General features: G+C 40.9%; 1 protein-coding gene across 6 annotated transcripts in view; it reads left to right on the forward strand.

Annotated features, from left to right (window-relative positions):
• The window catches only part of KIF4A (kinesin family member 4A), a 119,430-nt gene that overhangs the window by 37,345 nt on the left and 69,596 nt on the right, over positions 1-12,489 (forward strand). For all 6 annotated transcript variants that reach the window (XM_032330250.1, XM_032330251.1, XM_032330254.1 and 3 more), the window contains 2 exons: positions 6,615-6,731; positions 7,344-7,519. In XM_032330250.1, coding sequence (XP_032186141.1) covers positions 6,615-6,731; positions 7,344-7,519 — 293 coding nt within the window. The remainder of the gene's footprint in view (positions 1-6,614; positions 6,732-7,343; positions 7,520-12,489) is intronic.

The following is a 12,489-nucleotide window of genomic DNA, read 5'->3' on the forward strand; positions in this document are numbered from 1 at the left end:
CACAGACTGCAGAAAACTTCACTAACCTCACCACACAAGATGATACGTCGGTAGACTCCAGTATCTTGAGATTTGAAATATAGCACATTGGAGTGAGCTGTTAGGACAGTTTTTAAAATAGTTAAAATATTTGTAAATAGTGGTAATGGTTACACAACGGTGTGAATGTACTGAGTGCCACCAAACCGTATGTACACTTAAAAATGGTTAAAATGGTTAACTTTCATATTACGCATATTTTACCTCAATTAAAAAGCTTAAAAAACAAAACCCAAATTACAGTTGTTGAAACTCGGAAGCATCTCTGCGGTTCCCTACAGAATCCCTAAGGTTCTAAGGAACACCATTTGAAAACCACTGACCTACGGGATAAATACCTGAGACTGACTTATCTGTCGTGCACTTGTGATCTCTCCCTAGCTGTCCTCTGACCTTTTTTGTCACTCTCCATCTCATTACCGTGCATTATTTTGGTAATGAACCACCCGTAGTTCCTCACAAATATGTGCTTTGACATAAGCTACTTCCTCTGCTGGAATGCCCTCGTGTTCTTCTTTCCTATCCTACTCTCTTCCACTGGCACTGTTCTAGTCATCCTTCACATTTCAGCTCAAATTTTTAAATCTTTTCCAAAGCCTTCGTTCACCTTCCTGGGTAAAGTTTACCGCTCCCTCTTAAGAGAACCCATTTTCACTATACATGTCTCTTCCTTTAATGCTACCTGTTTGCAGTTGTTTTTGTTTGTGTCCATCTCCCCCTTTAGATTATGAACTTCTTGAGAGCGAGGATTGTGACTTAGTCATCTTTGTATCTCTAATAACTAGCACAGTGCCTAGAACATTGTACCTATTCACTAAGCATTTGATGAAAAGGACTCAGGTGTGTGGGGTGAGATGAGGAAGAGTCCTAGGTTTGCCATTTGTTGCATGACTGGTTAGACGGCGAGAAAAATGAAAAAGGACAGTGCTGGAAGTGAAAAGTTTTGGCGCTGAAAGATGAATTCTGTTTTGTTTTGTATTTCTTTTTTTTATATTTTTTTAAAGATTTTTATTTATTTATTTGACAGAGAGAAATCACAAGTACACTGAGAGGCAGGCAGAGAGAGAGAGAGGGAAGCAGGCTCCCCGCTGAGCAGAGAGCACGATGCGGGACTCGATCCCAGGACCCTGAGATCATGACCTGAGCCGAAGGCAGCGGCTTAACCCACTGAGCCACCCAGGCGCCCTGTTTTGTATTTCTTGAAGGTTATTTGGTACCCGGCCAAAATATAGCTTTGGGCCACAGGAGAGAGGTCTTGTTTGGAGATGCAGATTTGCAACTCATTCGTTATAGTTTTTATTGGAACTCTAGGCTATATAAATTAACCTAAAGAGAGTTTGTATAGGGAGAAAAGACCTCAAGACAGTTTCAAGAGAAGATCTACATTTAATGGCTGGGTATTAGAAAAACAGTCCCATTAAGTAGACTGGAAATGATTGAGAATGCAAAGCACAGTAGTTGCATGGCTCTGGGGCAGAGACTGGAGAAAGTTCCAGAGTTCCTTATACATATTTTCTACCCATCCCCTCTTTTCAGCCTTAAGTCTGTCCTCTTTCTGATGTACCTGGTGCTGCCACTAAGTGACCAAATCAGCTCATTTCCATAGAGATTAGGACCATGGGCTTTGGAGCCAGACTGTGTATTTGAATCCTGACCCTGCCGCTTATTAGCTGTGTGACCTTGGGCAACTTCCCTAACCTCTTTGTGCCTCGACTCTCATATATGTCAATATAGTGACAATCATACTTTATAGGACTGTTGTGAGGATGAGTTCGTATGTATAAAGTACCTAGAATAGTGTCTGGCTTATGTCAACACTATATAAACTTAGCTGTTATTATCACTGTCACCATTATCGTCCCCCTGCAGACTCTTTAGATTGAGGCTTCTTCTATCTTGCTAAGTTAGTTACTACTTCTCTACCTATACTCTAAAAATATGTTGAAACCTCCTGTGTACTGATATTTCTCTCCTATGTTCTGTGATCTGGTGGGTGAGTACTTTTAAAGTTCCGTTTACTGGTGTTTTAGGAGAGGGAGAAGAGAGAAGTGCTGGTGGTTAGTTTTCCTGTGTCTGAAAAGAACTTCCTATAATGTTCTGTGTTCTTTTTGTATATGAGTTTCTTTGCCATGTTGATTTCTATGAAGCTATGTCGATTTTTTTATTGGAATAATTTGTGACTAGATAATTACAGTTTTGTGTTTGGAAAGCCTTCTGTCCTTTTTTCCCTTTTAGACGTCCTGTTCCCAGAAAGTTAGCTCTCTTTGGGAGATCTGTTTTCTTAACAGCTAGCATACTGATGTATAACCATACCCCTTCGTCCCCAACCAACAGATTCCCATCATTTTACTTACATAATCAGTTCTTCCATGTGTGTCAGCTTGAAGCCCAAAACAGCCATTTCCTTATTCACTCACAGTATCTTCTGAGTGAGGAAATTGTCATCAGAGTAGATTAGGAATTGATCAGATGCTCTGCTTTCAGCCTCACATAGCTGAGTAGATATCCAAATCATCCAAGTTTGTCTACCCTATTCATAAAAACTTATGTGTAGGTAGGACTTTGTAGATCACATTTAATTTTTTATCATAGTCCTATGAGGTAAGGTATGATGTACACCTATTACACGAATAAAGGAAAGTTTCGGTGGCTTGTCCAAGATCACACATATTGGTAGGTGGCAGAGGCAGAGTTTGAACTAAGGTTCTGTCTCCTAATCAGATTCCCTGTAACTCTCTCCCTTCTCAGGATTTACTCCTGAGTTTTGTGAGCCATTGCAATAACAAATCTTTCCCTTTCTAACTAGGTGGACTGTATCAATACTATAATACTCTTTCTGTTTTCCACCCTGTCTTACTCAGCTACCTGCCTTAAGCTCGCAAATAACTTTCCTCACCTATAGAGCAGAGTTTCTCAGCTGTGGCAAGATTGATATTTTAGATCAGATCATTTGAGAGGCTGTCCAGTGCCTTGGAGGATGTTTAGTGCCATCCTTGTCCTCTACCCACTAGATGCCAGTAGCACTCACTGCCACCCACAAATTGTGACAACCGAAATGTCTCTAGATATTGCCAAATGTTCCTTCAAAAGCAAAATTAATCCCCATTCGAGAGCTGCTTCATATGAAGCTACTTCATTTCTCTCCTACCTGGTTCTCCTCTCTTGTTACTTCTATTCTAGCACTGAAACCTGTTGTAACATGCCTCCACAATACAAGTCATAGTTCCCTTTTAAGTTAAAATCTCTTTTCCTGATTTGTTGCCATAGTAAATAAATACCAAAAAATGTTGAGTAGTGTTCTTGATCCTCTCCTTGTTTGATCTGTTCTCAGTCTCAGAGAGAAAAACTTCTGATTTTATAATGCTATCTGGCCGTTTTTCTCCATAACCATCCTCGATCAGAAATTTAAATCTCTGCAAATATGTGCTTCCCAGTCTTTATGAAGTATACTCCATCCATGTCAAGTATTTGTCATTTTAAAATCTCTTAACAACAGGAAATCAAATCCTGTTTTGTGATGGTTTCTTTCTAGAGATTCATTTCCCTTGCTCCTTTCTATTCCAAAACCCCAATTCTCATTTGAAGAAGAAAACAACAAGCCTCTTTATACCAAAGCATATGATTCTTGGTTAGATCCTAGTTGCCATAGAGTCTCCTCAGGGTTCATCTAGATTTTTTTTTATTGTTGTTCTTGGAGGAAACTATTGATGGAAGTTTTGCTCAGCAGGTTTGAAAAACCTCCCCATCTCTTCTTTACATCCCAGATGGGATATAAGCCAATAAGATGGCACAGTGTTCTGTTTGCCTCAAAGCGGATAGAAAAGAAAGGAGTGAACTAATACAAGAATTAGTACAGGTTTTGGCAAGCAGCTTTGGTAAATCTTGCTAGACTTTCCTTCATATCCTGGATAGGCTAAATGGCCCTGAAAAATGGTATCCCTTGCAGTTAGTAATTAAGGGAAAAGAAAGGAAAGGTTGCTTGAGGGGACTGTTTTTGTTTGAGATTGGAGTGATTTAAGCACGTATATAGACTGAAAAGAAGGAATTCGTGAAGGGAAAAAAGTTGAAGGTCTGAGAGAGAGGGAGAAGATCTAAGGGTCCAGGGTTCCAGAGAAAATGGAGGGAACAGAGACAAACCAGCAGAGCTGAAGGGGAAATCAAGGCAGTTATTTACTCCTCTGAAACAAGGAGAGGGATGAAGGAATCAGTAACAGCAAAGAAAAGACTATGAGATGAGGAGAGGGAAAACCTTCCCTTGTAGATAACTCCACAGTGTATTTGTTGAAGTTATCCACTAAGAGTGAAGGGAGATTTACAGTTTTGAAAATGATGAATCGTTAGAATAGCTGCCATGGTAAAGTAGGGATGAGGAAGAAAAGATTGTCAATTGACCAAAGGTTCAGCTAAAGTCAGATAGCAGTGTTTTATAATGAATGGATCAAGTCCATTTGGTTATGTGATTTTCTTCAGCATTGCCGCCTACAGAAGCTTGTACGTATACACAGACACACACAGTCAGTTTAACTTGTGACTGGGAATTAACATAATGGGAAGGCAGAAGGCATGGGTCTAGTGAGTGTTTGGGAAAGCCTGACTGAAATGATCAATCACAGGGTCCAGTTTAAGGCCCAGGAGAGAATGATCTACTGGGAGTATTACAAAGTGGCAGGGTGGGGCACCTGGGTGTCTCAGTGGGTTAAGCCTCTGCCTTTGGCTCAGGTCATGATCTCAGGGTCCTGGGATCGAGCCCCAAATTGTCTGTCTGCTCAGCAGGGAGCCTAGTTCCCCCTGTCTCTCTGCCTGCCTCTCTGCCTACTTGTGGTCTCTCTCTCTGTCAAATAAATAAATAAAACCTAGAAAGAAAGAAAGAGAAAAGAAGAGGCAGGGTGCACCTGGGTAGCTCAGTTGGTTAAGCATCTACCTTCGACTCAGGTCGTGATCCTCGGGTCCTGGGATCAAGTCCCACCTCAGGCTCCCTGCTCAGTGAGGGGTCTGCTTCTCCCTCTCCCTTTGCTTCTCCCCCCACTTGTGCTCTCTCTCATGCACTCTCTCTCTCTCTCAAATAAATAAATCTTAAAAAAAAATAAAGTGTCAATAGGGGCTCCTGGGTGGCTAAGTCAGTTAAGTGTCCAACTCTTCATTTCAGCTCAGGTCATGATCTCAGGGTCATGAGATCAAGCCGCACATTAGGCTCTGCACTCAGAGGGCAGTGTGCTTGAGATTTCTCTCCTTCTCCCTCTCCTTTTACCCCTCCCCCAACTGGCACTTGCATGCGTGCACACATGCTCTCTCTCTCTCTCTCTCAAATAAAATCTTTTTTTAAATGTGTCCCAAAAAAAATGTCAGGGACGCCTGGGTGACTCAGCCCATTGGGCATCTGCCTTCAACTCAGGTCACGATCCCAAGGTCCTGGGATTGAGCCCTGCGTCAGGCTCCCTGCTCAGTGGGGGGACCTGCTTATCCCTGTCCCTCTGCCTACCTTTCCCCTTGCTTGTGCCTGTGTGCTCACTCTCTCTCTGTCAAATAAAATCTTTTTTTAAAAAAAGGTGTCAGTAAATTGGTGCTCTCAATAAGGGTGAAGAACAGGATTCATGAAAGAAATGAAAGGATTGTAGGATGCAGTCAGGAATTCTGGAGCTCAGGATCTTGTAGATCTGATTGTTTCTGATTATAGGGGAGTCTAAAGTATGACCAAGTAAAAGATAGAGTAGCCTTAACAAAAATGATCCCATTTCTTTAGCATTTAACTCTGTACAAGTATCTTATTTCATTCCCCACTACAACCCAGTGAGGTAGATAGATTTGCCTCGTTTTAGAGCAGAACTTCACCCAAATCATATAGGTAGTCAGTGGTAGAGCCAGGATTAGAACCTAGCTCTATGTGATGTCAAAAGCCCATGCACTTAACCGCTATACTATGTAGCCTTTACACAACAAATGTAATCATGAGAAAATCAGGGGCTTTAGAAGGACCTCAGAGATTATTACAGGATTTAAAAAGCAAACCTTGGAATTAAAGAAATGGAAAAGAATCTTTGCCCTTTTTAAAAGCAACAAGAGAACTGTATTCCTGTGTGGTGTCATAGAAAGAGCATAGGACTTAAGTGAGATCCTGAAATGGAATGTCAGGCCTACAACTCACCAGCTGTTTGACCTTAGACAAGTCAGTGAACTTCTGTGCTGGTTTCTTTATCTCTAAGGTGAGAATGATAGTAAAAATAGTTTAGCAAGATGACAATAAAAAATAGCTGTTCATCTAATTTCTCCATGTTAATTTAAGGATTAAATGTGATAATGGATGTAAAAAGTAAATATACAAATGCTGTTGTCATGGTGATAGTTATCTGGGTGTCTACTTTGTTTCCATGGGAAAGGGCAAGAAGTGCCAGCAAATTCAGTGTGCATATCCAACAGTTAGACCTTTGTCCTCAGAAAAGTGAATAGGATCAAGAAGTTTCCTTAAGATTGATGATGTAAGATTTCTGTAGGGTTTTCATTTTAAGCAGGTATATATTTTATGCAAGTATATGTTTGATACTTTACCAAGCAATGCAAATTTCCTTTCCTGCTATTAGGTATTAATATTAACCGAGGCCTCCTGTGCTTGGGAAATGTAATCAGTGCTCTTGGAGATGACAAAAAGGGTGGCTTTGTGCCCTACAGAGATTCCAAGTTGACTCGACTGCTTCAAGGTAAGCCCAAAGTTTCTCAAAATAAGAGAGTGACAGAATAATAGTGCTGAGAAGGTGAAGACAGGACAGGTAAACAGATTTTTGGACTATCACATACAGAGCTGTCTAACTGATGAAGAGCTTTGAAATAGACCTGTTGGCAAGCAGGTGTCTATAATAATGGGAAGATGTCTTTATCTGTGGCTTTGAGAGCCAAGAAATCTATAGAATGACCACTGTGCTTAGTCCTCTCTCCCTGAAAATGAATCTGATTACTGTTTATTAGTGCCTGTTAAGCAGAATTAAAACTTACCTAGAGGGGGCATCCTAAGAATGTTTAATTCTAATAGTGGCTCCTAACTTACTCTGGTCAGGTCCCAGTTATTTTAAATTGATTAAGTGCTGAAATCACAATCTTACCAAGAGGAACACATGGAATAGGATTCTAAACTAATCATTTACACATCAAAAATTTTAGTATTTTTCTATTGACACAAATAGGAAATTTGCAGATTCTTAAGTATTTTTTCGTTGGGATTTAAGAGCTCTGAGTTTGAAGCCACCAACCCAAATGGTCAGCTTTGCTTACATCCTACTTGTTTGATTTTATTTCCTCCTGTTGTTCTTTTTCAGATTCTCTGGGAGGTAATAGCCATACTCTTATGATCGCCTGTGTGAGTCCTGCTGACTCCAATCTAGAAGAAACATTAAATACCCTTCGCTATGCTGACAGAGCAAGAAAAATAAAGAATAAGCCTGTTGTTAATATTGATCCCCAAACAGCTGAACTTAATCATCTGAAGCAACAGGTACAAGAGCCTTAAAATATGTTGGGAAAAAATTATAAGTATATGAGTGGAATGATGGATCTTTTGTTTCTCAGCTTCTCTATCAGAGGTTTAGAGATGATAGCTAAGCATTCTGTTAGTTTGGGAAAATCTTAAAGTAATTCCTATTGACATGTTTATTGTCATATGTAAGGTTTGAGGGTAGCGTTAGAGATTTCGCTGACAAAGAAGTGAGCAGTGAGAGATGAGGCAAGAGAGGTAGGCAAGAATCAGATCATGAAAGTCCTTATATGACCTCATAGAGGATTTGGAATTTAACCCGAAAGCTGTAGGGAGCCACTGAAAGATTTTAAGTAAGTGGGTGACCTGGTGAAATGTGTGTTTTAGGGAGATCACTCTAGCAAGCACAAAAAAAGTGGATTAGAAGTGGGTATGACTAGAAGTAAGAAAATAAATTATACCAGTACCCACCCCCTTATCCATGGTTTCACTTTCCACAGTTCCAGTTACCTGTGGGTTAACCATGGTCTGGATGCAGATGGTTCTCCCTTCTCATAGATTGTCAGAAAGTTAATAGTAGCCTAATGCTACATCACAATGCCTGTGTCATTCACCCCACTTAGACACTCAACACATAGATATTTTATCATCTTATATCACAAAAAGGGTAAGGACAGTATCTCGATAAGACATTTGTGGGGGACCACAGTCACATAACTGTTATTATAGTATATCATTATAATTGGCCTATTTTATTGTTAGTTATTATTGTCAATCTCTTACTTGCCTCATTTTGAAGTTAAACTTTATCATAGGTATATAAGTATAGGAAAAAGCACTGTACATATAGAGTTCTGTATTAGCCACCATTTCAGGCATCCACTTGGGGTCTGGGAACATATGCCCCACAGATCTGCTGTAGGCTATTATAATAACCCAGGTGAGAACTATGGCCTGAACTAAAGACAGTAGCCATAGAAATAGAGAGAAGGGTGCAAATTAGAAAGAAAAATTATTAGAGCTTGCTTAGTAACATTTGATATGGAAGGGAGAATCAAGGCTTTTCTTGGGTTTCTTGCTTGGACAGCTGTTTAAACGGTAGTACCAATCATTGAGTCAGGGCATACAGGAGGAAAAACAAAGTGAGGTGGGAAAATGGAAACAATGAGATTCAGTTTGGGGCATTTTGAATTTGAAGAGCTTGAGGGACATCTGAGTACAGTTGTTCAAACATAGCTGGCCATTTGGGTTTAACGTAGAGAGGTCTGAACAGATTTGAGAGTCATTAGCATTTAGATGGAATCTGAAATTATAGAGTGGACAAGATCAAAGAGTACATGGTGCATTCAGGGTACTCAGTAAATATTTGCTGAATGGGTGAATGGCCAAGAAGAGGCCAAAGAAGGCCAAAGACAAAACTCTGGGGAAACAGCAGTATTTAAGGAATGGGGAAAAGAGGGAAAACACAAAGAGAGTGAGAAGGAGCCAACAGGTAGGAAGAAAAGCAGTGATATCATGGGAGACAAAGGAAGAAAGTTTTGAGGACCATCAAAAGTACAAATTTATAAAATGTAAAGATAAGGACTGGAAAGTGTTTGGTTGGTTGGTTGGTTGTTTAAGCAACAAGGTGACCTCAATGAGAAGAGGGTCAGGGGAATGATAGGAGGAGATTGTTGTGGGCTAGTCAGTGAATGCTGGGTAGGGAAGTGGAAGAAGCTGGTAGGCTCTTCTTTTGAGAAGGCAAGATGAAAGAAGACAGTAGATAGGTAGTCAAGGGCCAAAGGTTATAGGTCTGTTTGTTTTTAAAAATAGGCAAGAGACTTGAACAAATGAAAGAAGCAGCTGGAAGAGAGTGAAACTGAGAATAGGCACTAGTTGCTAAGGGATCATCTCTAAGTAGTTGAGATTCTGAGCACAAATGAAGAGGGATTGGCTTTAGACCAGCAACAGGATACCTGCCACCAAGACTGGAAGGAAAGAGGTTAGGATAGGAAGAATACAGTGATGGTAATTTAGAGAGAGAAAAGGGAGAATTGAGGGATTTTCAGCCTGACAACATTTACCTTCTCAGTATAGGAGGCAAGGTCATCTTCTAAGAGCAAGCAACCAGATAATAGGGTAGAGGGATTGAAGAGGCCACAGAGGCTTGAAATCATGGAAATGGAAGAGGTAACAGGCAAGGCATATGCATCTGTGGTGGTATACAAATGGTTGTGTAACAGCTCAGTGACTCTGGTAGAGGAGATGAAAAGGGAGGTAGTTAGTTGGACTGATCCAGGCTTGGGAGAGGGGTCAAGTTTTCTTGCCTTCCAGGGTATAGTACTCTTCCCACACTGTGCACTGCTTCCCAACTGTGTAGTGCTTACTCCATCTCTGGCCTTCCTCCTTGGTGATAAGAGCTACTATTTAGTTAGTCTAAAGCTTCCCCTTCCCTTCTCTTCCTCTAACTCCCTCCCTCCTAGGGATCACTGTAGAAAGTACAAGTAATTTACCTGTTAACAGTATCATCTCAATTATGAAATACCATACTCAGTTCTGTCCCTCCATTTTCTTTCATGTGTATTATTATTGCCAAGAACACTCTTCTTCCTAGTCATTTATTTGTTCATTCGTTCCAACAATAAATCTATATTGAATGCTACTATGTGCCAGGTACTGTGCTGGGACACGTGGCTGAACAAAGCAAACATGGTTTCTGCCTTTGTGGAACTTAAGGCTTAAGTGGGAGAAGCAAATGCCAAACACATAAGCATACCAACATATCATTTTCTAAAATGAGATCGTGTGCTATTATTAGGGTAGTGTGAAATTATAGAACAGGGTCTTCTGTTATGTATTGAAGCTGAGAAGTCTTCCCTGAGGTAGCAATGTTGGAGTTAAGATCTGAGGGACTGACTAGGACTTATCTATGCAGAAAAGAAGGAAGAGGCTTCCAGAGAAAAGAAAAAGCATTTGTGGCTAAGTGTAGTGGTTAAGAGCATTGCACGGCAGTCAGACTGCCCACATTCGGATGCTGGCTTTATAACTCACTAGCTATGTACCCTGGCCAAGTTCTCTGTGCCTCAGTTACCCTAACTATAAAATGGAAATAATTGTGGCACCTGGGTGGCTTAGTTTGTTAAGCATCTGCCTTCGTCTCAGGTCAGACCCCAGGGTCCTGGGATCCAGCCCCACATCAGGCTCCCTGCTTTTCCTTCTCCCTCCGCCATTTCCCCCTGCTTGTGCTCTCTGTCTTTTTCTCTCTCTCTCTGTCTCTCTGTCAAATCAATAAATAAAATCTTTGAAAAAAGAATAGAAATAATTGTACCTGCCTCGTAGGGTTTTTGTGAGGGTTAGATGAATTAATACACAGAAAACACTTAGAGCAGTGCCAGGCATATACCAAGTCTGAAAAGGTCCTGATTTAGAAAGGCATATAGTGCATTTGAAGAACTGAAGGAATGCCGGTGTGGCTAGAACAGAGGGAGCCAGGAAAGTGTATTCCAGTACAAAGACTGGAGAAGAAGCAGAGACCTGATAGAGGCCTGGATGATGTTAAAAATGATGTTAAGCCGGGTGGTAACAGTGACAATTTCCATTTTGAAATGATGGTCTGGCTACTGTGTAGAAATGAATTATAGTGGAGCAAGAGTAGATTCATCGAGAAGACGTTAAGAAGTTACTCAGTGGTCCACATGAGAGATAAATGATGGCTTGGACTTGGGGTGGTGGTGGTGGTAATGGAAAGAATTGACCAGTGGCTTAGATAAGAGGATGAGGGTTTGGCACCCAGATTTCTGCATGCGAAACTGCACGTTCCCTGACCCAGAGCGCACTAGAAAAGGACCAGGTTTCGGGATAGCAGACGGCTAAGTAGGAATATGAAGTAGATGAACATAAAGCTACAAATTTAGAAAGATTTGTGTTTGAGATAAATTTGGGAGTCACCACTTTCAGATGGTAACTGAAACCATTAGACAGAGAGACTTCAAGGAGAGAGTATAATATAAAGCAAGAAGACACTGATATTGAACTTTGAGGATTTATCATCTAAAGGACAATTGGCACAAAGATTAACCAGGAAAGAGCCTTAGAAGATCAGCTGGAAGAGTAGAAGGAAAGGCAGGAAAGTATGGTGTCCGGTAAGCCACATGCTAGCTAACAGTGAGGTAAAATGAAGACCAAAAAATGCCCATAAGTTCTAGTGACATGCAGATCATTGGTGACCTTAGCAAGAGTTGTTTCAGTGGAATGCTATGGGCAGAAATCAGATTAGAGGATTCTGAGGAGCAAGTGCAAGGGGTGAACAAAAGGAAATGGCAGCAATGAGTTTAGACTGTTTTCTCAAACTTTGTGAAGGGGAAAAGTAGGGCAAAAGAGGAAGTGGGATTGAGAAGGGTGCTTTTGCTTTGTTTTAAGATGGGAGAGACTTGAACAAGTTTTAATCTCTTTTGTTTAGATTTTATTTATTTATTAGAGAGAGAGCATGTGCGCATGCATGAGCAGGGGGGAAGGACGGAGGGAGAGGGAGAAGCACACTCCCCCCACTGGGTAAAGAACCCAATACGGGGCTTGATCCCAGGACCCCGAGATCATGACCTGAGCTGAAGGCAGACGCTTAACCAGCTGAGCCACCCAGGCACCCCAAACATGTTTTAATCTTAATAGAAATGATCCTGTAGAAATGGAGAAGTCAAAGATATAGAAGAGAGAAGGGATAACAAAGTATGATTGATCAGGAGACAAGAAAAGTTGGGATCCAAAGCATAAGCAATGAGATTGGTCACAGGAGGCAGAACAGCTCCTCTATTCGTCATAGGAGGGAATGGGAGAGGATCGTTGTTCGCATGCTCTGGTTTAACATTCAACCCCAGGAAGCTTCTTTTTGACACTTGTGGAATTTCATTATCTTGCTTCTTCTCAGAACCCTAAAGTACTTAACTATACCTCATGAACTGGCATCCTCTCTCCTGTATTGTTTCTTACCATTTCAAGCCGTAGGCTTATCATTG

This window comes from Mustela erminea, chromosome X (assembly GCF_009829155.1).
Source record: "Mustela erminea isolate mMusErm1 chromosome X, mMusErm1.Pri, whole genome shotgun sequence".
NCBI classification, from domain to species: domain Eukaryota; kingdom Metazoa; phylum Chordata; class Mammalia; order Carnivora; family Mustelidae; genus Mustela; species Mustela erminea.